We start from the raw sequence: 26806 nt of genomic DNA, 5'->3' as shown, positions 1-26806 counted from the left end.
CTTCTGGGACAAAAGGGAGCGTCCCTGACTGGGGTTACTATAGATAGTCATTATCCTAACATGGCGTAGGCAGTGAAAACCACTTGGTGTGGTGATTAGATGTAAACTAAAATGTGCACCTCTTGGAACTTTCTTCATGTAAATTACTGAAACCACATTCAGGTACCCATGACAACGAGCATCTGCCCTGCTGATGTGTCCTTGAGCCAAAAAGAGAAAAGGAAAACAGAAAATCTGAAGGCTGCTGTTCTGACAGCTGACTATAAACTCTGACCTCTGTTAATACAGATCAGCAATATCCCAAAAATCCTGCAGAGCAACTACACAGTTTGCAGTCAGTGTCAGTTCAGCCTGTTGCTATTTAAACCTTTAGGACTGTACCATTACCTCCCAGAGGGGTGGTGGGGTTAATTCTGGGGAGTTTCCTGTGGGGATGAGCCCTGGTGAGGGAGGGGTAGTGTGTGGTGTGTATGTGTATGCATGGGGTGGGGGAGTTGTGAGCTTGGACCCTAATCCCTTAGGTTTGTCTACAGCACGGCCTTAGGATAAACTGACATGTAGGCGATCGACATTTGAAAATGCTACTTGGACTTTAGCACATTTTTAAGTTCAGAAGTCATTTTATATATTACAGGAATGCTTCCTCTGGTAAGATAACATTTGTTATTTTTCAATGCTCGCTGCTTTGTGAGATGAACTAGTGAGGAAGTAGATAACAATGATGGAAAAGATAGCTGCAGTATGATTTTGATGTGGTGCAGCAACACAGGCCTGATGATATGCAGCAAATGCTCCTTTATGGTCAGCACTAATTCTGATGTTTATAAAACAGAGAAATTTTAGGCTGAAATTATTTGTGTCAACTGGTTTATCTTTTACAAAAAGACATAAAGCTGAATGCTTGATGAGATTTTATGCGTTGAGTGGAAAATCTCCAATCTCTTGTCTATCAGACATAGAAATGGGTCAGTTAGCAGACAGTTGTCCCAAGAAATCAAACGGGATTCTCCTTTGACCTCTGGAGATCAGTGCAGAATTGAGATTAAAAGTAACTTGTTTCTGTTATGGTCCAGTTATTCTATCAACAGATGCACGACATTTAGCAGATGTAGTGCAACTGATTTTGTGTTATATCTCAATAGACACGAGTTGCTTAGCAGGATCCTGGTGTTGTAGGCTGATAAGAATTTCAGCAATTTCAATTTGGACTAACAATTTTTAGCGAGCAAGAAAAATGTTTGGATCCTCTCAGAATTGCTTAGCTGTAGGTAAGGCTTTGATCAAACAGCTGTGTTGCAGAAATAGGGGTGGGTGGGGGTGGGGAGTGATCCAATCACCAAAAGGGGCCAAATTAAAAAATACTATTGTAAAACTGAAGGCTAAAATTTAATTAGAGGACAGTGACTTGTTGCAGACAATTAATAAGCACAACGCTCTGGGTTCTAGGGTTGATTTGTGATTTTGTCAATTTCTACATTTCCTCAAATGTAATTAAAACATAGATTAAAAAGCAGGAGGTTGGACCAGCTGGGTATGAAAAAGTGAATGAATAAAGCTAGGCTCCTACAGCTAAACTGGAGCTGCCTGCAGTGGTACTGCAGGCAGCTCCAGTTTAAAATTAAACTTAAAAATTAAATATAAGAATTGCAACTGGAAAAAAAAAATCAAAACGTAGACCACTGGGCAGCTCTGATGCTCTATCCACTGCATATGTATGTGTGTGTGTGTGCGTGTGTCTGTAGAGCTATTCTTCCAAAGTCCATTATCGCAGCATTAATATGTAACGCCACACGAGTCTGTGGTTCCATTGCTCTCTGTAGAATGAGCTACAGAGTTTGGCTCAGTCAAAATAATAAATGATCTGAATGGTAAAAGGTCATTTGTGAAATTGAAATAGCTTTCTGTAAATTAGGTGGCAACCTCTCTGCTTCCTGTTAAACCTCAGACTCACATTGATTTTCGTGATTTCAAAGGGGCTCTCTGACTTTTCAACAACGGGACACACTCAGAGAAAGGCAGATTATGACCTATTCAAAAACTGCAGAGGCACAAATGGTGATTTGACATCTGTGTAAGTGTGTATGCAGTGTGAGTTACGGCTGTGAACGCAAACCTGGATCAATAGGTTAGAAAACAAGGGCGGGAGATAGAGGGGAAAGACTAGGCAGCCCAACTGTTATGTAAGCGGCAGCTGTGTGAGAAAAGGAACTGCAGCAGGATGATGAAAGCAACTTCTCTTCCCTCAACATGACTGCGCATCCATCCTAACACATTCCCTCTCATGAACTGTTCATGTATTATTCACACCGCTTGAAGAAATAATAAATAGATGATGGTGATTCTATCACAGTACTCGACTTCTTCTCATTACTTCCGACAGTAAAACTGATTCAAGCGTAGATTTTAACTCAGACTTTCTGATTTCAAAAACCTCGCATCTGAAAGCACCAAACAGCCTACATTTCAGTGCATCAATCCAGACTGTGTAATCCATCGCTGCTACCAACCACCTCTGTGACTTTCATGATGAAACAATGATGTGAGGCAACAAGGGCAGAATAAAAAAAAACCTGCTGTCGTAATCTGGATTAATTTACAGTATTCGTCATCCTGCTTCCAAACCAGCACAGACCCACCCAAACCAAACCAAGCACTGTCACATGATAGGACTACAAATATTTCTACAGGGCTAATAATCACCGGATGAAAGTTATGCCAATAACACTTAGGTGGACACAAATGGTCCATTAGGAAAACTGCAGTAAATCAGGATTAAAACGGTTCAAATCACAATAAAAGTTATGTGAAAGGATTCAGGTGGAAATACACCACTGTTTTTATACAGTTAGCAAACCGTCTTTCTAACTTGTATCACTTAGTTATTTCAAACAAACTTATCATTCATCTTATTCATTGAAACTATTAAGGATTCTATTAAAACGCATATGTGGAATGTATGGCTGATGAAATTTAAGGACAAACATGCTAAAACCTTTTGGTATAGTTTACTCTGGGGAAATCAGTTTGCCATCAAAAAGCAACAGAAGTCAGAGAAACAGAGATTGTGTGGAGATCTGGGTTATTTAGGTGATCTAGGTATTTATTAATTAATCATGTTAAAGACTGTCATTTGCATTAATTAGTGTCAGGCTAAAAAAAATCAATTAATATATTCTGTTATTTAAGGTGAACTTTGTGGGTTACCTTTTGAAATGTGTTTTTAATGAAGAAAAATATATAATTAAACAAGATCTTAATAATTATAATACATACAGTTGCAAGTACAGCATTACTTGGTCTGGCGTGGCCAATATTTATGCTCCTAATGCTACTTTATGCTAATGTTAACTAATGCAAAGACGATTCAGTTTTCTAGATTTACTTCTTTACCAGTTTTATGTAATTTCTGCAGTAAAGGTTTAATAGGTTGCTTTACAGTACTATATACTTCATAAGTAGTACAGATGTGTGTAAGTGTGAATGTGAAGCTGTAGCTGGAGGAGGAATAAAAAGCTAAAATTTGCCTGTGACTATACAGTTAGAGGTTAAATAAAGGTTTGTCTTGTTTAAATGTTTAACTGTGTGACTGAATTGTGTGCTGTGTTTGGTATTCAGCCATTTAGTTATCTGACACAAAGCATTAAAAAAAAACCATGACATCATATTTTATCGCTAAACTACAGAGGATAACAGCCTCAGGTTAGCAATTTCTTGATTTTACAAGCATGTGTGTGTTTGGCTTCACTGTGATACTCATTTAATCACGTCAGGAACGGATGCAGCAACAAAAATCCTCAAATTTAATGGAATTTGTGTTTCTCTGTTCGTCGGCATTAGATGCTCTGGCCTCTGGTCACCAGAAAAATCAAGACAGATCTGAATGTGTCATTGCAGCAATGCTGTGTGATGGATCAAAATGGCGCCAGAGCATTTGAGCGGGGGAGACGATGAGATTATCTGCTTGTGTGGAAGGACAAGCAGCCTACAGAGAGGGAGAAAAGCATTACCAAACTTGTTTTTCCTTCCATAAGACACTTTGAAAAATTGAATTTTTGGAAGAAGGATAGGATTTTAGTTCACAAGCAAGTTTTTTAAAAGTTGGAAAAATAAAAAGGAAATCAACTCAAAATCTGTTTTAATAGATGCAATAAATACAATACAAAGATAAAAACAGGTTTAAAAATCTTTCAAAAATTAACACGTTTAATCAAAGTTTAACCATTAAATCTTATTCTAGTACTTTCCCCGATACTTTTATAGAATTTTGATGTAAGTTTTATAAAATGATTGTTTGGAAGTCCTTTGAGACATTACCTGTTACCTGCCCAAAGGGCACCGTTGCATAGCAATGGCTTTTCCTCTACAAGTGATGTGGGGCTAACAGACAATATGTAATGTGTGGTGTTCATTGTTTTTCAGGTTCAGCATGCAGCACTTTACGTATCACGGAAGGTAACAGTCTTTCAGCATACTTGTTGAGGCCTTAAACCTGAGACTTAACTACAGAAGACCTGCAGTTTTCTTCTGACACCAGGAGACTGCAGCTACACGAGAGCAGCTCACGGCTTCTTGGGAGGATTATGCCATTATAGCTGACAACTTGAGCTTCCTCAGCACACGACGGCTCCGAGACAAAGTCACTCCTGCTCTCCTTACATGCAGCAGGAACCATGGATGACCCCTATCACAACAATGTAAACCAGCAGATGACCGAAGGTGGAGATTACACCTACACCCAAGATGGTGGAGGTCAAGACGGCTACCCTTATCAGACGGACTACCCTCCACAGGATGAGGATGCTGCTAGTGATGCCACTGAAGGGGCAGATGAGGATGATCAGATGTATGAGGGGGAGTACCAAGGCATCCCGCACCCCGACGAGATCAAGGAGGCACGACGGGCAGCTCGAGTGGAGGCCAGGAGGAAAGCCCGGATGGCTGCCCAGCAGGAAGAGGAAGAGGAAAGCCTGCCAGAGCAATACGAGACCATCATGGAGGACTGTGGCCATGGACGCTTCCAGTGGATGCTCTTCTTTGTGCTGGGCTTGGCGCTAATGGCTGATGGCGTGGATGGTTTCATGGTGGGCTTTGTCCTGCCCAGTGCTGAAAAGGACATGTGCATATCTAACGCTGACAAAGGATTACTGGGTGAGTTTAACTGAATTTCAATTAAATTTTATGCAGATCAAGGGTTGTTTAGAGCCAAATCAAATCAACAGTTGGGTCAAGGTAATATAAGTAATGTTGACGTTGTTAAATGAGAAAAATTAAGGTCACAAATGTGAGATATAGTGAATATTAAGTGTATCCACTCACTTTCTGAGCCACTGATGATTAAGAATTGTTTTTAAAAACTGCAGTAATTTGCTGACTCGCCTTTTGGGACAGTGTTTCAGGTACAAAATATCTGGATAGTGGATAACACTGATCTTATCCAAATGTCCGTCAGTGTGGAATTCAACAACTGCAGCTAAATTTGATCAATGACAACAAATGCAAAGACCTGTTTATCTTTTTTGTACACAGCTGTTTTATCTGCATGGCAACCAGAGTATGTTAACTTTCAGCATAAAAAAAATCTTGTTCCTTCTTGACAGTTTATCTATATTGTTTAATATGATAATGATAATATGATAAATATCCTCATTAGAGATCACAGTCATGTTCACAGATTTTCAGTTGGTCAGAAAATGTAACTTTTACCCATATGAAAGGCCCGGAGAGGCCTATAATTCATCCAAAAGATGGCATACTCATAGCATTCTGTCCAATAGTTGCCATAATTCTCAACTTCACGAGGCTAAAAAAATATCAAGACATCCCTAAAGTCAGTAGAGTTAAATCTATTTAAAAAATCAATTCAGCAGTATGTCAGTTTGAACAGACTACTGACAAACTACTCCCTCTGCCATTATTTATCATATGGCTAGCATGACAAACATAAATTATATGTAGAGACATAAAAACCTGCAAGACTACCTAATTACAGTCATCTGTCGAAGAGTTTCAGTCTTTACCCAGGGAGGAGGATCTCATCAGTGAAATGATCTGTTGTTGTGCTTGGCTGGAACAAAATCCCGCATATGCTTGGCTCTTGACGGCACATGGCTGCAGCCCACTGCTTCAGATAAAAATATCCCCCAGTCGCTGGAGCAAATTAGGGGGAAAAGGCTTGGATCTTTCTGGGCAAATGCAAAAATAAAGAACATAATGAACATTGTGTGTCCTAATGGAGTTTGGGTCCACTGTGAGCAACCAGATTAGCTTCACTGAGCCTTGGCAGTGGTCCTCCATGTGTCTGGGAGTTGGCTTGAGGGTGCCAACAGATATATTTTAATTATTTAGTTATCTTTAGGACTGAAATTTGTATGCAGCGTGGACTTATCGGGAGATTTACCTTGAAAACGTCAGTTCCTCACTTTCTGTGCAGACAACTGAACTGCAAATTAAAGACTTTCACCTTATTTCCCAGACCTCGTGTGTAGCCAGGCGATGTGGCAGATTGCACATCGCTCATTTCATCTTAACAACAGGCTCCTGGGATGAAGCATTGCGAGAGATTGATGAGGAACCCGGTGGTGATTGCATTCGGTGTGTGTTCCCAGGCTAATATGGAGCATGTTGCAGCAGTCAGAGATCCTGGCGGCCTGCGGAGCTGGTGCAGAGCTGTCAGATATGCTTCAGGCCTCTGACAGGCTGCGGTAGCAGGAGGAAGGCCTGGCGAAAATGAAATCACAGCGTCTGTTTGCGCAGAATGGGGGCAGAGAGCTGATCATTGGCTGAGAATATGAAGTAGATCTGCAGAATGATCCTGTCTGATTCATGCTCATGCTCTGTCCACTAGACACACAGGAACAGAAATTACTTTAATCGTAACCTTAGTCCTGGAAAGCAGACAGACTCCCAAAGCTTTTGTTAAACACAGGAGGGTTAGCACACTTACCTTTAATGACAGTTATATTGTTTAATCTGCAGGGTGAAGTGTTCAGTAGAGGAAGACACAGTGGTGGACACAAACAAAAGGAACCTACACCTGACTGATGATATCAGAAATTCTGCTCAGATTTAATCTCAACCCAAGCTGCTATACTTGATCCACAGCTACTGCGTACGTAGATAATTTTATGATACCTGCCAGATTGTCTTTGGTGCTTCATGTCTATTACTGAAATGTTTTGGCAGACTGGGAGAAATCACGCTAATCGTTCAAAATGTCAAGGCCTGTGATGCTCAGAATTTGAATTTTCACATGTTTCTAGAGATTTCTGAAAACAGCAGCTTCACTGCCCATTCAGAGCCTTCAGTTCTTATTTTCTTTTTTATCTCACAGATTCAGTAGTTTCTAATTTAGTTTTAGCAGGAAAACTTTGCTAATGTACTCAACAATGTTGAATAACTACTGCCCTAACACATTATACATTTTTCTTAAAACATAAATTCAAATACTTTCAGAAAAGTTGGAAAAGTATTCAACCATGGACACAGTCGATTAAGGAAAAATGAACACGCTAATGCTAGTTTTTTAAATTTAGTTTGGTTATCTTAACAACAGTTACACTTTTAATTGAAGTAACAATGTATATGAAAACTCATTTGTGATAAATGTGTTTTAAAAAGTGAGGCATTTAAACATAGTAAACAACCTAAAGTAGCTGAGCCAGAAGCTAACAATTAAAATAACTTCCATCCTTTAGTTTGGTCCCTGTGTGAGATGGCAGCAACGATCAACATTTTCACTTAAAGGCTTTTCAGTGATTTGAAACCATTTTGTGTTGGGTCTAATGTTGGGTATTTATAAAAGATGATATTCTCTTAAACAAAGTGACTCCCATGCAGGGATAGACCCACTTGTTTCACAAGTGCTGACGTTTGCTTCCCAGTTTTCAAGGGACTCATGGATTAGTAAGTTAACAAATGATCAAATATCATAAAATCACAAAGAAAAACTGCACTGATTCATGAAAGTAGGTAGCAAAAATGTGGATCATTCACCTGGTTAGAAAAATGCATCGATTTAACAGTTGAAATAGTCACAAATGTGCTATCTCGGAAGTGGGCTTAATTCATTTTATTTGGAAATTAATTTATACAGCATCTATTAACGTTCAAGAGCATGGAGTCTCTTTTACTATATATTTTGTATCTCTGGCATCTTTTGCAGCTGTATTTTGTTCTGTGCCTACAGTTGTGATAAAAGCACTTCAGCACAGTGCTTTCACTTTTAATACAGGAAGGAAAAGATAAATTCTCCCTTTTCCTCCAGGGACTAAGTGTCTTCACTGTATTCAAGGACACTTTTGCAAGCTTGTTGCTGCCAGGACAGATCCTAGGCCTCCATGTGAAAGATGGGATTTCTAAATGCAAGGCCATCCTGTTAATTTATCCTTGCAGATATCTGAGGCGTACACATTTCCTTAAGCAACTATTTGGCCAGCATATTAGATGGTATGATAGCTTTTACTCTTCTTTCCCCTGTGCAGTCTCGAGTTGAATGGGATATGCAACTTGGCGTGTGGAGCATCAGAGCATTTGGGTAGTCTAGTAATCCACGGGGAAGGTGCACACTATGGCTCCACGTGCTGTTAAGCTGCTTAGTTCCTCTGTAGTTATGGCTGTGTAGTAAAAACACAGACTAGGCAGGAAGTATGCATTGTTCTAGTGGTTTAAACAACACGCTGAAGAAGATAGCTGAGGCTGTAGATTTGAGTCCCTAAACAGCTAAGACAGGAGAGCTTGTTTCTCTCTCCAGAGACATTAAAATGAAAAATGGAGTATGCTCTTGTGTGGAGCTGTGGAACAGCTTCAGAACAAGAAGAAATGGCAGGCTGGACCACCTGCCTGCTGCATGCTGACAGATTCCAGACCGGCCTGACTCAGAGTGGGAGTCTGCAGTGATAAAGCATGTAATCAAAGAAACAATAAAATGTCAGAGAAAGCCCAAATAACAGAAAACTGAAAGCAGGTTTTAAAATATGGAAGGTGAGTGTTGTAGAAGCGGAACGCTCTTCCTGGGAAATTATTGTGACCTTTATTTCTTTGTCTCAAATGTAAGAATGTGTCACACTGAAACACTGTGTGACGATTTCTCTTCTTCCTACTTCATACAAGGGTAAAGGGAGCCCCCTTGTGTTTGACTTGAGTTTTAAAAGTGAAGCGTTTGTTTGTGTGTGGATGTGTGAATCTGTAAAGGTCACATTTCAAGTTAACCAGGTTCCCAAGTGATTAAATATGTGCGTGTGTATTTGCAGGTCTCCTGGTGTATGTGGCCATGATGGTGGGTGCACTGGTGTGGGGTGGTCTGTGTGATAAAATGGGGAGGAGGAAGTGTCTGATCTACGTCCTGACCATCGACCTGGTCTTCTCCTTCCTGTCCTGCTTCGCTCAGGGCTACGGCTTCTTCCTCTTCTTGAGGTTCTGCTCCGGCTTTGGGTGAGACACTGACTTAGCCAAATTTACATTTACATTACTTGAACAAAGAAAAAAACATCCACAGGCTTTTGTCAGACTGACTGACCTTTTCTATAAATAAGTTAGTAGAAAGAGATTTCAAAATAATACCCCTGACATTTAAAGAAAAAAAATGTACCTGGTAGAACTAACATTAAAAAAAACTGTGGTCTGTGGTACATTTAGTCAGACTGCTCAGAAGAAAGTAACTGATATGCATGTTAAAACATTGCATGTTCTATTGTATCTAACCTATTATGCTTCTTAGTGCTTTAATAATGGAGTGTTTTAATTTGGTGGGCTATATTAGACATTTCAGACTGCTAAATTAGTTTAATTGGTATTCTAAAAGAAAAACTGACCCAGTGTTTGAGTCTAATTGGTGTTTACTGTGTTGGGCAGTTTGACATCAGTTCTTTACTACTATGCAAGGTCCTCCAACTACATGAGGAAGTGTAAAGCAAAAACTGTTGTTTAAGCCATTTAACAATTGCAGGAGAGAGCCAGGAAGATTACAGTAAAGTAGGGGTCTTGTAGTACCTTCTACTCTGCATGCTATCATGTGCAGCCTGCTGGCACATGTCACGAGAACACACTGTTAACACCACCTCAAAGACTGCATGCTGCACACGAGGAGATTTCTGCTTATTTACTTCAACAGAGCATTTCTTTATTACACTAATTAAAACAAGTAAAGAGTGCTGTTTGATTGTTCTTATTTTCAGCTTTATTGCTCAGTTCCTGCTGTTGCCAGCACCTTACGGTGAAGCTATTGGTGCGCACTGATTGATTTTGCAACTTTCAAAGACACATTTATTTTGATAATGGTTCCAGCCAGATCTGCAATATTGATGTTTGAGCTTGTTGTTCAGCAAGAAAATACAAGGTCACCGAAATAAACTGTTCTGCTGTCACTGATTCGCGGTGATAATGAGTCCCACGTTAGTCATTAACACTCACATTTGAAGAAAAACTATGTGCATTTTTCTGGCATGCTAACAGGAGGCTGACTGCACATCCCTGTATGAAAAGATTTGCTACAGTCATAAAAAAGAGAGGAATCTTCAAAAATGCCAATAATCCTTGAAGTCATTTTAAACCTACAGATGTGATAATCTGATTTTTTTTCCCCACAGTTCAAAAAATGTTTCAATGTCCCACAAAGTATGTAAAAGATCTGAGAAATGGAAACGGCATTGGCCAAAACGATCAAATATCCCTGCTGATGCCGTTATTAAACTGTGACCATCGCCAGCATTGAAACTTCCTTATCGCAAGGCTCCAGAATTAAATCAATAATCACTCTCATGATAGGAACCAAAATCTTGACTTAACTCGTGCCTGTTCAATAAAATGAGCTCTAAAAAATCTATCAAATATTCTATCAATGCCAGTAATTCTGTCATTATATAACAAAATGTTTTTAATCACGAGTGTTTGAAGCTTGCATCATCATGACTTTTAGATAAGAATTTTCCATTTCCAGTTAGGGTTTGGCCTTAATTTTTCATTTAAAATGCAAATGTGTGACAAGTTGTCTTTAAAGCAAATTTGACGAACATCCAAAGGAATAGGATGTCCTAAAATATGGACAAAATCACATCAAAATCAAAAACATCTGTGTAAGATTACACTCATTTTATGTTTTATGATCCCTCCTCCAGAATTGGTGGCTCCATTCCAATTGTGTACACCTACTTTACTGAGTTCCTGCAGATGGATAAACGTGGAGAACATCTGAGCTGGCTCTGCATGTTCTGGATGTTTGGAGGCCTGTACGCCTCCTTCACCGCCTGGGGAATCATCCCTCATTATGGTAACGCACAAACTCTGATAAACAGACAAACACATGTAGAGTATTAAAACATATAAGATGAATAATTGAGACCCCCACAAATGGAGTCTGTAATAACAGTGTCCTCTGTTAGTCTCTCACGGCTGTCAGTTCAAATGCCTCATCCATTAATGTTTGCACAAGTTTGCAAATTTAAACGTTTGCCTTCTAAAAATATTACATTTAATAACGTAGTATAGTGACGATACCCCAATTTTGGTATGTGATACCAAATGCAGTATTAGCAATTCGTAATGTGTTCGTAGGGAGAACAGCATTACTATTTCAGTTTTAATCAGTGTCTGAGACCATTACTTGCTGAACAGAAGCTGATGTCTTAATCTTTTCTGCCATATGGGAAGTCACTGCAGTCCAAAATGTCACATTTTTTTGCCTCTTACTCCCATTTGCCCAAAATTCTTGAAATGCTACTGAAGTTAATCTCTTTGCTTAATAATCGTGTTCATAAGATTACAATAAAATTTATTTGATTAAAATGTGTTCATGTGTGACAGTAAAGAGAAATGACGACGACAAAAAAATAGTTACTGAATGTAATTTCTGGAGGCAATTTATCTGAAGTTCAACAGCAATTTGACACCTCATACACTCGCCTTTTAACTTTTATGTCTATGAACACCATCCTGCACCATCCTGCCCCACATACCCTCTATTCACAAAAGTACTGGGCCATTACACTTAGAGGAGCTGCCACAAAGCCCCTAGTACACTGTTTCTGTGCTGCTGTTTATGCCAGAGGAGGATTTGAACTCTGAAGATCTTTGCTTACTATCCATCCTTGATTCTCTATTAGTAAATGTCATCTAATCATGTTTGAGAATGTAGCTCTTGCTCTTGAAAATTGTGTGTAGCCCGCCCTTGGCTCCTCCCTTGCTTTTTGTTGGAATTTTTCTCATAGTGGGAACATTTTGCTTCTTCTCTTTCTTTCTCAGTCTGCATAATGTGGTGAAATGTATTGAATAACTCATTAATATGGCTTATCTGGAACCTTATCTAATCAGTTATGTTCTGAATTAATTATTCACAATAAAACCAAACATACCGCCAGCATCCAGTTTGAAAAAGATTCCCAAACAGCCTCACAGTTGGCTACTTGTAATTGACTTTTGATGACTCAAATGTAAACAACTCAAGAAAAAAAATTGCAACACACTAATTCTGTGATTTCATAATTAAAGCATTCCAGAAAACAAGGTTTGTGGAAATATTAACGTGTTCTTCACTGGGTGGTTTTTGCAGGTTGGGGTTTTGCCATCGGTACACATCTTCAGATGCACAGCTGGAGACTGTTTATCCTGGTGTGTCTCTTTCCTGCACTGGCCGCACTCATCGGACTCGTGTTCATGCCGGAGAGCCCGAGATTCCTCCTGGAGGTCAGATACTGGAACCAGTGTAGCCAGTTTGTAGTAATAATATTGATTGTCAGGATTATGCATCCAGCTGTGATTGGTTAAGAATGTTGAGTCATCACCACACCAACATCCCACTGCTGTGCAAAGGTAGCGATGAGCTGCTAAGACAGCACCAGAACACCACCCACCCCTGTTTCTCATCCTGGACAATATCAGGGCTTTAACCACATGTGGTATTGTATTTGTATGCTACTGCTGCACCACAAGTTATCACACATTACCCCTTCTAATAAGAGGCAGACCTAATGGGAACATTCATCTGGCTGCAGTGCTGGTGGGAAAGTTTAAGCGCTCAAACCAAAACCCATGATTAAAAGAGTCACTCTTATATATAGTGCACTAAACTTTATAATTTCAGCTACACATTGGAAAACCCTGAGAGGTTTCACAGGGTGCTCTTTAAAGTTGTTTAAATAGATATTTATATGTTTGTACGTGTGGTTTTTCAGAATGCACGACATGATGAGGCGTGGATGATCCTGCGACAAGTTCATGACACCAACTGGAAAGCCAAGGGGGAGCCAGAGAGAGTTTTCACTGTAAGCCCTCATTTACACTCATGTTTGGCTCAGTCAGTTGACAGAAAAGTTATCTACTTATTAACAAAATAAAATAAATGTAGCTCCAATCTCCCTGCATTTGTGCAGGTGATATCTCTTTGTAATTTATGTAAATACCTTAGAGTTAGTCTTACATCTCTTCGTCCATCTATTCATTGTCTGCTGCCTATCTTGGTCCAAGGGCAGCAGTCTAAGCAGAGATTCCCAGACCTCCCTTTCCCTAGCAGCCTCCTCCAATTCTTCTAGTGGGACACCAAAGGGTTCCCAAGCAAGCTAAGGAACATAATCTCTCCAGCATGTTCTGAGCCTGCCCTGGGGCTTGCTGCTCAGCAGGAACATTTTTGTCCAGTTGCACATGCCAGCTGGACAAGCCCAAAATAACTCATCCAGGAAGTGCCTGTGTGGATAGGGTGGCAGTCAGAGGGAGAGGCCTTGGTGAAATGAAGCTGAAGACGGTTCTTGGGCTCTTGAGTGTGCAATAAAGTAAAAATCATTGAGGAGAAATCATTTGAAAGAATCAAAAAATAATAATTTATTGAACCAAAGAGTTGACCATTCAGCAACTCCAATGAACTAACATAACAGGACCTACAACTCTAGACACTGGTGGTGATGGACTTGAAGATTTGATTGAGGTTCTCTGTGCAACTAGGATGAGGTGGAGATGGGGGCGAATTGGGTTGGACAAATGAGAGTCTGAAATTCAGAATAACTGAAAGGAACACATGCATGTAAGAAATTAACTAATTAGACTAGAGTAATGATGAAGATGCTTCATAACAAAACCAAAAAAACAACATAAATCCCAGAGCCCCATCTGTTAACATACTGATGAAATGTTATTCACAAGTCCTGATAATCATTTGTTTTTATTAATTAATCTGGTTAGGAAACTTTGATCAAAATTTCCAATGTTTGTTTGATCTAACACAAAAACATTTTTTAAAAACTCGATCATATATTAATTTACATGTTTTCTGCTTAAGTTAAAGTTTTATTTATTTTTAATGGTTTTTTTATGTCACACTTGTGTCATCTGTAATTGTACATGAAAAAAAAATATCAAAAAAACTTGATGCCTTTGTCAAGGTAACCAACATCAAGACTCCACAAACTCAGGAGGATGAGTTCATAGAGATCCAGAGTGAGACTGGGACTGCCTTCCAGCGCTGGACTGTCAGAAAAATGACCATGCTGCAACAGGTCTGCAACACTTTACAGTAAAATAAAACAGAATTTAAAAAAAATAGACAATTTTTTGCTTTGCTTCTTTTTTAATGCAGACCTTGCATGTCAAGTTTGATTGTCTGTCGGTCTCTTTCTCCTTCCTTAGGTGATGGCCAATATCATGTCTCTATCAGCGCCAGAGCTCCGACTACAAGGCCTCCTTCTGCTTATTGTCTGGTTCTGTTTGGCCTTCAGGTAGATCTACATTGAAAGCTGAGGTCAAAACAGACCTGTGCTTTCATCTACAGAAAAAAATTAAAATTTTCTATCTCAGGCGAATCATTTTAGTTTTCTCCACTCATGCTTCCAATCCTTCTGTGTGTATCAGCTATCACGGGCTTGGAGTGTGGTTTCCTGATATGATCAAGTACATGCAGTATGAGGAGTACGAGTCCAAAGTCCGAATATTCCATCGAGAACGTGTGGAGCGTTTCCACTTTAACTTCTCTCTGGTCAACCAGATCCACCGTGAGGGGGAGTACATCCATGACAAGTACATTTCCGTAACACCTAATGTTATAAATTTTTTCTCAGTTTCACAGTTTCGTTTGTTTGTGCTACTGCTTCATGTCATTATTTTCATTTAGGTTCGCCAACATTGAAATCAAGTCGGTCAAGTTTGAGAGTTCTCTGTTTGAAAACTGCTACTTTGAGGATATCAAATCCACCAACACCTTCTTTGAGAACTGCACTATTAAAAACACCGTCTTCTATAACACAGGTACCAGACCAGACTGCACTGAAACTGTACAATTAGCTAAAGCAATAGGTTTCTCCTGTAAGCACTTTTTACAGTCTAACCCTCTGTACTCTTCAGATCTCTGGCAGGACAAGTTCAAGAACTGTCGAATGGAAAATGCCACCTTTCTCCACCCGAAGAAAGGCTGCCATCTGAACTTTCAGGAGGAGAATGACATCGTCATCTACATGGTCAGCTTCCTGGGCAGTTTGGCTGTCTTGCCTGGGAACATCATCTCAGCGTTGTTCATGGACAAGATAGGAAGGATCCGCATAATAGGTGACCTCAGGAGAGAGCAGCACAGGAACGATGAGCTTACGTAGCCAAATATTCAGTCAAATATTTGTCAGTATGTCCTCATTTATTTGTCTTTCTAGGTGGTTCTATGCTGGCGTCATCGGCCTGCACTTTCCTTCTGCTGTTAAGTTTCAGTCAAGGAGCTGTAATATGTTGGCAGTGTCTCTTTTATGGCGTCAGTGTGGCAGCCTGGAATGGACTAGAAGTAATTTCTGTGGAACTCTACCCGTCCTCTAAACGGTAATCTATCCCATTTTTACGTGTAATATGAGCTCCATTATAGTACAGATAAATTATTATGACTCTTCCAAAAGGGTAGGCCAAACCCACCGTTCAGTAAAGGCTAGAACAACAAATATGCAGCTGCATTTTAACCAAAAATAGCCTGGAATGCACTTCATGCCTTCTTTGTTCAGTAGTGACTCGTTAGCTTTAAATATATAATCTCCCCCCCTGCTGGTACTGCAGCTTAGGCATGCATGTCCATTTTATGATAGGGAGAGGCAAAGTGTAACATCCACATCCAGTAAACCCGAAGACTTGTTGTTTCAAATGGAGTGAGATATTTACAACATATAAGAACTGTAACTAGTAAAGGCAGGACTTTAATGAGTAACTGAGTAATCACATCTGCCGGGGGAGAAAATGAAAAAATATGCAACCAGGAGCTTATATGTGAATTTAATGCCTGATATAAAGGGAGTTATTTTGCAGTTGATAACAAAATTATACATATTATATATAGAAAGGTAGCTGTTAGTACACCAATCTTAGCTGTGTTACTGTGGTTTGCTGAGGAATGAAAAACAGTATACCATTACTGCACAGCAACACACTGCAAATGTCAAAGTAGCTTAACTAAACTCAAAATGTGGCACCTGCCCTTAGAAATGATTGAAATAAGGAAAGCATACACCAGTGTGTACCACCGAGATGGAACGTGCCATCGCGCTAATGTGTAAAAATATATAAACCAATACAAAAATGACAAAGTAGCTTAACTAAAACCAGCTATTTCCTGAACAAATACATTGCACAAACTCGTGCATTATTCTTTGTGGCCTGCGCTCATAGCTGGCTCCCTAAATCATTTTCTCAGATATCTAAACTCTGACACCCCCTAGTTACGCAAAAATGACTTGGATATTTCACAACATCGGTGACACAATGCTTGGTACACACAGGCGTTTTCGCTGTTCTTTCTGCTGATGCCTCATGTCCTATTGCCTGCATTCTGTTTTGTCTTCTGTGAGGCTCAAGCTTTCAGTTTGGCAGCTTTGTTCTTGGTTCCTAACATTGCAGGTAGTGCTTCGCACCTCACAGCACCTGTGAGGCATATTTGATGTTTTTTCCTGGCAGACAGAAGTGAACACCTTTGTGCAAAACAATGCCAGCGGAGAACAAATGATCTCAAACGTTAACCTGCATCCATGGCCAATTCGGTTCTCCACACATTCACTTCATTAGTAAATCAGCCAAGTTATGACTCTAACCCTTCTCTGTCTTTCTGACTCTGCAGAGGAACTGCGTTCGGCATCCTGAATGGCATCTGTAAGTTTGCGGCCATCATTGCCAGCTCTATCTTTGCCGCCTTCATCGGCATCACTAAGATCATCCCCATCTTCCTGGCCTTCGCCGCCCTCGTCTGTGGAGGCATGGTGGCTCTTAAACTGCCCGAAACCCGGGAGAAAATCCTCTCCTGAAAAGCCAAACTCCTGCAGCCTCTGGGCCCCAAACGCAGTCTAGCTATGGGTGAAGCCGCATATTCTGGGGAAAGTATCAGCTTTTTAAACTGAAACAGAAAGGTAATAAAGAAAGGCCACGTTGTGCTAGATGTGTGTCATGGTTATATGAGTAAAACTATTGAAAACCTGTCTGGTTGCCTATATAAACCTGTGGTTGCTTTCTGTTCTGTCTCTAAGTACCTCAGGCTGCCCAGCTTTTCTGTCACATTGAATAAAAAAACTAGTCTTTGTCTTCCCTCCATCTTTCTCCCAACCTGCGTTTGCACACATTGTAGTAACATTTGTGTTGTTTGAGGTTCGTGTAAAAGATTAATATGAGATGAAAATGTGTACTTGAAAGGTGTTGTAGTTCTTGTTACCATGTCGTGCTTTGATTTCATTCCCTCTCAGAGAAAGAGAAAGGACTCGTAGTGATAACTTGAAATGAATTAGAATCCTGTTGTATTCACCGCCGAGACTCAGCAGCAATATCACTGCAGGTGTTGTTATTCAGAGAAAACACCCATTTCACCCACACAGTCTTTGTTTATTCTGCGGTGTCCTGTGGTGTCTGTAGTCTTCTTTAGTTGTTGCTTGGTTTGTTTTCTGTAGACTTGAATCCAGATTCACCATTTTCAATAATGTAGAAGATTTTTTCTTTTAAATGAAATCCTCTCCCGTCCATTTCTCCCAGCGTATCCAACCAAAACAATTCTCCTTGTCTGTCGTCGTGTCCTCGACTCTGAGACGTTGTGTCTGTCCTCAGTGGTAGAGCTGTGTTTTGCTGGTGATAATGTAGAATCAGAGTCTTGTTTGTCACATCTTGCCATGACAAAGTGTAAGGAACTGTTTAATTTGTTTTTGTCTGTTTTTTTTTTTTTTAAAGAATGACTGTGAAAATAGATGTTTTGATATGATGCTCTCATTTTAACATACTGATGAAGAACTGATTTACAGAACTTGTTGCATATTATGTTTCAAGACTTCTAAAGAAGGTGTTACTTTTTTTTTTGGCACAACTGAGGTGTGTATGTGCGCGCGGCTGTTATCCACACATCTGTGAATTCACTGAATCACAACAGTCTTGAATACCAGTATTGTATTTGTGGTTGTACATATAGACCTGTGTATATTAGTTGTAACATAATAGCTGCATCATGACTTGAATAAAGCTGAGGGCTCATGATCTGGTTTCCTGGTTAATGAACACATGAAAAATGTCATACATTTTAAACTTTATGGAAAACTGTTAGTACCTGTTTTGTGTTGATTTAGAAGTCACTGACAGATGCATATAAAAGCAATGGAGGTGCTCTTCTTCTGGGGATTAAAATCTTTTCTATGTGATCCAATGACCCTCTAAGTACAGGTGTGATTGGCTCAAAGACACACCCCATCTGATTGTGGTCACCCACTGGTTTGTGGACTTGCATTTTTAATTTTGGAGCCAACAGTGACCATATTTAAAAGACAGGGTTGATTCCAAACCAGTAGATAGCTCAGCATAGCCATTGCGTGTCTTTGGATTCTGGGAGAAAGCCAGAAAACCTGGAGAGAATCCACACAAGCAGAGAGAACATGCAATCTACACACAGAAAGGCCCCGGTATGAATTCAAACCCATGACCTTACTGCTGTGAGGTGACAATGCTAACCATGGCAAAATAATAAATAAAAACTTGGAGACTTGTGCAAGACATGGACTGGTTCCCATAGTAGAGAAATAATGTAGGTTATGTGCTTCTTTACATGTCCTGCACATCTTCTGCATACAAGCTTCACCGTTTTATAATGAAACAGAATATTTATTTATGTTTTATTCAGACACAATGTGCATTTATCATCATCGCACTAAAGGGTTCACTTTTCACTGTTGTCCTGTTGCCAGAGGTTAATCTTAATCCTCAGTAAATACTGAGCTTCATTTTGATTCACCCTGCAGAAGTGTCCCAACTAATGTTACATCTCATTTGATTTAGTCACACAAAAACAAAGCAATAATCACAGGGGGGTTGTGTGTCAGCGCTATCAGTCTTATCTTAGTCTTGGCAAGAAAGCAAATAAGCGCATTTCTCAAAATGTTGAGCTTGTCCATTTGATATAATCTGACAATGTACAAAATACCCATAAGAAAACATTTGACAATAGTGTTTTGCTTGACAGATGAAGGTGTGCTTTCAGTGGGAGGTGCACTCTGAATATAAACTGTGACACAGTGATGAATACTGGCAGAACATTTAAAAATCTGTTAAGAGATAAGGAAGAACGATACAATCAGCATAGCCTTCTTAAAAAAAATGTCATTTGAATTTATTTATTTGGTCATGTAAACACGATTAAAAAAAATGAAATTATATCTTGCTTATTTTTTAATGTAAGCATTTGTGACCTCTTCGTTCGATTGTTTTCTAGCAAATTGTTTTCTCCTTCAGGTACGATGACTGCGAAAGGGAGCGGAAAAAAATAGCTGTTCCCATGTCAGAGCCAGCTGTGTGATTGTGGGGAACTAGTAAAAACATGGCAGCACACAAGTGTGAGCAAGTGCCAGTAGTAGGAGGATGTGTTTACTCTGGCTAAGGTGTGAAAGACACTCTGCTGATGTGTCTACCAGGCTTATCAGAATGTCTCATGGCTGTAGAGGCCAGTGAAACGTTGTCTCTGAAGCTAATATTTAAATTTAATCTCGTACTGACTTTTGCGCAATTTGACCTATTTCTGCAGCCTGACAGCGTCTTCCTGCTTGGAGAAGAAGTTACCTGAGTCGTGTTGGCCAGCTGGATTCTTTGATGTTCTGTGAACGTCACTTTCTAACAACTAGATGAAATTTACTGTGCACCTCTGGCTGACCCCTCCGGTTCCAGCACTGTTTCACACCTAGGGTGTAAAATGTGCTCCGCTCACATGCCACCTCACCCACTGACACACACACACACACACACACACACACACACACACACACAGAATCTAACAAAATAGCTGTTATTGCCGCATGAATTTGGGACACATAGGACTAAAGTGATACTGCTTTTCACAACTTTGTTTTTTGCTATGTTTAACTGCCTCTGTCAACTCCATCAATGCCATTTGGATAATAATGAGACCTCTGAGTTAACCTGTGAGCTCTCTAAACCTATTATAACTAAAGCAGCTGTGGCTCTTGAAGAAAAAAACAGACTGACATTTTTTCGGCACATTAGAGTTCTTCATCCTCAGTCATCATCATCATTTTCTAGTCTCTTTGTAGGACTCATTTACTCCTTTGGCGCCCTTGCATTGCAGCTACATGGGTGTCCACACAGAACCATGAGTGCACCCTATAATGACAAAATGTACAGTATGTCATTCAGACCCAAGCAAACCCCCACATGCCCACAGTAGCAAAAAGTGTAAATCTAGGTTTATAATGCCTTGTGGATGTCCACATGGATAGTTGTAGACACCACAGATAAGTAGTTACTCTTATAATATTAATTTATACTTGGGAGGACTGACTTGCAGTGTAGTGTAGACCATGATTGTGAAACATGCGGCCTGACACCCAGAACCTTCGCAATTGATCTGCAATTTAGCTAATGCAGTGATTCTTGGAATTTTTAAAAAAGGCTTTTAGCCTTGACCAAATTTAGCAAAATGTTTTTGTTCTGTCACCCAAGTGAATTGTGTGCACTGCCATTGCGATAGCTGATACTCATGTTTCTGCTTATAGAGCAACATCCATTGCATATTCTTGCAGACTGTTTCGAGGAAACCTATTTTAAACTGGAAACTGTAGCAGGCCCTGGGATTTGTTTTTAGGTTTGAACATGTCTAACATCTCTACAAACAAGAACGACAACAACAAAATTCCCCCCAAAACCAAACCTATCCTCTATCAGTCCAATGATATTGTGCAATTTAATCTTTCTTGAAGATATTTGGTGTTTCACAGTGAAGGAGAAATCACAGTAAGACTAACCTAACCCTGAAATTGTGTATCTGAGTATCAAGAGAACCTGAATTATCTAAAACCCTTGAGAGCCATAATAGTCGTGAACTACAGAGTTGTGCACAGTGATATATTTGCTATAAAGTTTTCTTTTACTGTTGCTCCTGAAATGAGTTTCACATCAATGAGATAAAAGTCAAAATAACGTAGTTATGCAAACTATTTTGCTATGCATGCATGTATAATATGTTTGATTTCTACTGTGTTCTACAGTGATTCATCAAATTTCATATCTCTTATCTTTTTTTAAAAATTTTTATTTGCTATGTCACTACCAGAATATCCAAAGAATGATGTTATAAATGATGTCAAACTAGCTTTTAGTCCAAGCAGAGGGAACACCCTGGAGGTCGTGGTGGGGTTGAGGGAGGCACAGACAGGTGGCAGGCAGCCCAGCCTCTGAGCCTTCTGTGGGTGGGCATCCACCCAGAGGTGCCAAACTCTCAGCCAGGCTCCCACAGCCTCACCTTGCTCAGAGTGACTGGCAGGGTCGATCAGCGGGTTCAAACCCAGTTCACTCTGCCCGCAGCCTGACATAGCACATACCTATCCATCACTTTCAGAGCTCAGGCCACAACAGTATCATATTATACACTTATGTCCTTTTATCTGTCATATTTAAGCCTTCTGGAGCTTCCAGCTCGTCAGTTTTCTAGTCAGAACAACTGAATGTGCTCCCAACTGGAGGACACTGTCTACAAACATGTATTTATTTAATTACCTGCTTTACAGCATGCCAGTTCTCCATCAAGGAGAATACACCATTGACACAAAGCCAACTGGAAAGAACAGAATTAACTGCTGTGTTGAACAGGGTTTGGATTTATGACAGCTTTGATGTTTAATAGATGATTTAATAAAGAGCAGACAGTCCAACACAGACAGGAAAGACAAATTGCCTCCTAGCTCAGAAAAGGGGATGCATCCAACTGGAAAATGCTGTGAAAAAGCATAAATGCACAGACTCAGCATTCACAGACAATCAGTAAACATGTCATGTTGTTTTTTTTAGTGAAGTTGTACACTCGAATAAAGCCTGAATGTTTTATTATTTGGAATAGGTTTCAGATTTAAGATGCCATATTTTTTTAAGACACGAATGCAAAATTTAAAACTTTAGTTTTTCACTAAAATGGGAAATTTATCATCTCTGTTATGTTCTAAATCTACCCCATAAAAAGCCCTCAGTAGGGCAATCGTTTTTATTTAAGGGGACAGAAGGCACACCGGTCTCCCCTTTGGGAGATATGAACTGGGGAAATGTTTGCCTTCTCTTTGAATATATTGGAACTAAACTGTGCTCACCTGGCCTTGCTTAAAGTGTACAAACACATAAAAATAAATGTCTCTTTCCAAAAATCTTCCTTTAGTTAAACATCCACAAACTTACTGTGAGCCATTTAATGCAGGAATTATTTCTACCAGCCTTATCCTTGAAGAAAAAGCCATGTATCTGTATGTGTAGAGAGTTTGTGGGTCTCACCCATCTCTTGGTTGGTGATGTGTAGTGGAAAGACAATAGTTCGTACGAGAAACTGTTCACAGTATGTGTGTATTATTCTAAGTACATTAGCCAAAATTTACGGAAAGATAAATTCTGTTTAGTTTTTCAAATGTCTTAATTTGGTACTTTTAGCACCATAAATCAAGTATAATCTCTCAAAAACTTGACAACTCACATCAAAAATAATGGAAATTACAGACCAGAGGAAAAAATAGAACACTTAAAGGGAATTTTGGGGTGAACTGTTCCTTTAATACCGAGCCTTTTCCAGGGAAAACACAGAAAGACTGGGGACACAGAGAGGTTACCAGCGACTATATTTTCCAGCATTCCTGGTTCTCACTGCTGAGGTGTGAAGTGACGCCTTCAGACTCATCAGTTCCCATGAGTGTGAAATAATCACACCTCAGCTTTAACTGGATAACAGAGGTTCATTAGGCTCCATTAAACCTCATTATATTTGCATTTTAGCCATTCAGGACATAACTTTTCTTCCTTGAAGCACATAAAAACAAGAGCAGCGGTTTCAGTTCACCGATTGAGGTAAAGACAGAAGAGGATTGGCGCTCACGCCTGATTTGCTGTGACAATAAAATGATCACACAGGTGAGAAATGGTGGGATGCAAAATGAAGGAGATGAAGTGAAGAATAGAGGACGCTGTCAGGTTCAAGGCTAGAGAGAGGTGAGGAAAGGCAAAGACCTGTTGAAGCAGCACACCCACTGTTCAAATACATGCCACACATGATTAAAACAACACACAATCCCAGACTCTCGATTTAGCGTTTTCATTCTGCATGCCAGCTTTTAATCTTTTACTTAATGTCATTCATTAGTGTTGTGTTTTAAGACATAAACAATATTTATACCCAATTCAAACCCTGCTACATCTGACGTCAAAATGAATCAGATAAAATAATTTCCCCCAGGGATCAATAAAGTATTCTGATTCTGATTCTGATTCTGATAATAGGAGCAGTCTAATATCTGGGCTTGCCTCAATTGGTTTAAATCCATAAAACATGCATTTAGGCATAAACTGCACTTCATAGAAGAATTTAAGAGCTGATCGCACAGGGTGTCGGGGTTTACAGCCTCATGCAACATATTGCTTGGTTGCTGAAATACATGTTTAAGTGTTTGCATTATAAAAACCTGTTCTGAATGTAAATCTTGCATGTTACTGCCAAACTGTAACTAAAGAAGAACCCAACTTTGGAAACCCTAACCGAGAATTGAAAATGGAAATGGAAAGCTAAGTGGAAACTATAATATCAGTACTATAATAACTCTGATGTTGAATCAGATTTAGAAAATGTTATTGTTTTAATACTATCTATCTTTAGTACTATCTGTCATGCAGCTGTTGAAATTTAGCTCGTTGATAGATATTTGCTGATAATGGATCAGAATCCTGATTAAGTTCCACATACTTCTAATTTATAGTAAACGTTGACTTTTCTTGGTACTTTTGCAGATTAGTGTGAAGTACATATGCACATAACATCCATCTTCAGGAGCCAATGTAAAAAACTGTGGTTAAGTCAGCATACAGGCAGGTTTTTCTGTATCGTATATCATTGCTTTATTTCTGCAGTGTATGTCTTCTTCACACTCTTCTGTCATATTGTTGAGTGCGCTGACCTTTTCGCATGTTTGCTTGTGCGTGTGTGTGTTTGTTAGCAAGTGAATGTAAGAAAGAGAAATGAGATTATTCCAAACAAATCCCTTAAACATGTGCAAAATGCATCAGGCCTGCTGCAGGGACAAAAAGCCAAAAAACCAAAATCTGTTTATTGTTTTCAGAAGGAGTCAAAATTCACACGTCGACTGCTGTAGCTCTGGGCTTTCCCAGATTCAGAGAAGAGGGAGAACCAGAGGGAGAGGTACAGAGACAGGGTCCCACTCATGATGTGTGTGTGTGTGTGTGTGTGTTCAGGGGCAGTAGCCTCTGCTTAGACAGTGATTGTGAGAATCTGTGAAGGTGTCACTTCGCACCTCTGTGGCCTGGCCTGGGCTTATAAAGCACTGGAGCAGAGCTGAGGAGCACTTAAAGCTTTCCAGTCTCTCCGGTCACACTGTTGAGACCCTTAAACACAACATGGATACCTCCTCAGTTCCTCACCTTGACTACAGTCTGCAGTACCAGTGGTTCTCCGACTCGGACCTCTCCAGCATCTCCTCCCCAGAGACACTTTCTCCTGTCCACTCCATGGACTCCAGCCTCTCTCCTGGCTACCAGCAGCTCCCACAGTGTACTCCCAAGGGAGCCAAAACCGGTTATTCCCAAAGCCTCAAGTCCTCACCGTGCTCCTTGTCCGGACGTGGGCGCAGGACTGGGAGGCCCACTCGGATCCGGAGCAAGCAGAGGGAGAGCGCCAGCGAAAAGGAGAAATTAAGGATGAGGGATCTGACTAAGGCTCTACATCACCTCAGGTCCTACCTCCCACCTTCAGTGGCACCTGCCGGACAAAATCTGACGAAGATAGAAACCCTCCGACTCACCATCCGCTACATCTCCTACCTGTCATCCCAGCTGGGCCTCAGCGAAGAGGTGCTGTTTCAGAGGAGGGAACGAGCAGACACCTCAGTCAGTGACACGTCATCCACTGACATCCTCAGCTACTTCCAGAGTGCTTCCACAGGAGGACAAGTGACTCAGATGCAGAGCCAGAATCTGATCCAGAGCAGCCTGTACCCAAAACCATGTCATAGCCAGAATACTGTGCTGCATTCTGGGAATTGTAGTATTGGAGTGGATCAGCACCACAGACCATACAATGAAGCTCCCCAGAGAGATATGAGCATGGACGGTATCCTACAGTCGCCTCCAGTGCCACAGCCTTCCTGTCAGGTTTGTGAATATTAAATCAGTCACATAATTCAGAATTCACTGTTTGTACAACAATTTTTTTTGCATGTTTCTAATACTAATATATCTTCCACTTTCTTCAAAACAGATGTGTGGCAAAGACTTCTGCACCCCGCTGGTTCCAAGGGAGTATTGGGGTTGAACGCTCCAATCTCTGTGTGATCCTCAGCAGAAAAAGACAACAAACTTTACTGTGTTTACTGCCTCACTGTGAATCAAGTTATTTATTTGAAATAATCATTCTAATTCTATCTTTTATTTATTTTCTCCTCTGAAAAATTCCATGTAAATATTGATATGACTAACAGTTATTTTTCTATTTCTGTATACCACTATTTATAATAAACCATTTAAATATAAAATATCTTGTCCGGATTCGAAGCTTCTCTTGCACAATACGCCAGTCAGTTTCTTTCATTCACATTTCATGTGCATGGATGAGGTGTGCACATGTGAAAAAGGAAAGACTGCAATAACACACAGCTAAATAAAATATAAGTGAGCGCACTTTTGACAATAAAAAACAAACATGTATGTTTGTGGTTATATTTTGTGTTCATTCTTGTATAATTTAGTACTGAGAAACTATATTAAACATGTAAAGCAGCATGGAGCTCTGGGGATTTACCAGAGGGCGCCCTCTGCTGGTAACAAATACAGAGGAGAAGAGCCCATCTCCCACACTCATTTGTAGCTGTAATACTTTGAAAGGAACATGTATATATATATATATATATATATATATATATATATATATATATATATATATTGTATGTAACAAGAGCACTGGACCAGCTGGTAATAAAATATATAATATTTCACAGACCTTAAAAAATAATTTTAGATGGGAATTTTTATATTATATTATATTATCCATCCATCCATTTGCTTCCGCTTATCCTTTTGAGGGTCGCGGGGGGCGCTGGAGCCTATCCCAGCTGTCATAGGGCGAAAGGCGGGGTACATTATATTATATTATATTATATTATATTATATTATATTATATTATATTATATTATAGCACTGGTTGAGCTTACATTCATTTGGGTTCAGGATTTGTTTGTTTCATTTCAGTTTTGTTTTGTTTTTTAATATTTAACAAGTTTTTATTATGGTTATGGTTAAGTTTTTATTACTTTTATTAAATGTTATCTGTAGGCTTTTTAGGTATTATAACATAGTAGAT

The 26806-nt window shown here is 39.7% G+C and overlaps 2 protein-coding genes across 2 annotated transcripts; both read left to right on the top strand.

Moving 5' to 3' along the window:
- The first annotated feature begins 489 nt into the window (after window positions 1-489).
- Window positions 490-18447, top strand: sv2ba (synaptic vesicle glycoprotein 2Ba). The gene is made up of 13 exons (XM_026174614.2): window positions 490-648; window positions 4420-5148; window positions 9249-9429; window positions 11112-11263; window positions 12542-12675; window positions 13164-13253; window positions 14364-14477; window positions 14608-14696; window positions 14830-14994; window positions 15089-15222; window positions 15319-15519; window positions 15618-15777; window positions 17057-18447. Exons 2-13 carry the CDS (start codon window positions 4671-4673, stop codon window positions 17238-17240), a joined length of 2082 nt encoding a protein of 693 aa, XP_026030399.2. The 5' UTR covers window positions 490-648; window positions 4420-4670; the 3' UTR covers window positions 17241-18447.
- A 6262-nt stretch (window positions 18448-24709) lies between these two features.
- mespba (mesoderm posterior ba) lies at window positions 24710-25982 on the top strand. The gene is made up of 2 exons (XM_026170982.2): window positions 24710-25602; window positions 25709-25982. Exons 1-2 carry the CDS (start codon window positions 24850-24852, stop codon window positions 25760-25762), a joined length of 807 nt encoding a protein of 268 aa, XP_026026767.1. The 5' UTR covers window positions 24710-24849; the 3' UTR covers window positions 25763-25982.
- The last annotated feature ends 824 nt before the right edge of the window (window positions 25983-26806 follow it).

The sequence above is a fragment of the Astatotilapia calliptera genome, chromosome 1 (genome assembly GCF_964374335.1).
Source record: "Astatotilapia calliptera chromosome 1, fAstCal68.1, whole genome shotgun sequence".
Lineage (NCBI taxonomy): Eukaryota > Metazoa > Chordata > Actinopteri > Cichliformes > Cichlidae > Astatotilapia > Astatotilapia calliptera.
This window is presented reverse-complemented; position numbering and strand designations above follow the sequence as displayed.

What these genes read in the sequence shown, in the direction of transcription:
- sv2ba (XM_026174614.2), top strand. Translation starts at nt 4,671, where the DNA reads ATGGATGACCCCTATCACAACAATGTAAACCAGCAGATGACCGAAGGT. An exon ending in GGGAATCATCCCTCATTATG is followed by an intron (nt 11,264 to 12,541) that starts GTAACGCACAAA and finishes TGGTTTTTGCAG; the next exon opens with GTTGGGGTTTTGCCATCGGT. An exon ending in GGGGAGTACATCCATGACAA is followed by an intron (nt 14,995 to 15,088) that starts GTACATTTCCGT and finishes ATTTTCATTTAG; the next exon opens with GTTCGCCAACATTGAAATCA.
- mespba (XM_026170982.2), top strand. Translation starts at nt 24,850, where the DNA reads ATGGATACCTCCTCAGTTCCTCACCTTGACTACAGTCTGCAGTACCAG. An exon ending in TGCCACAGCCTTCCTGTCAG is followed by an intron (nt 25,603 to 25,708) that starts GTTTGTGAATAT and finishes TCTTCAAAACAG; the next exon opens with ATGTGTGGCAAAGACTTCTG.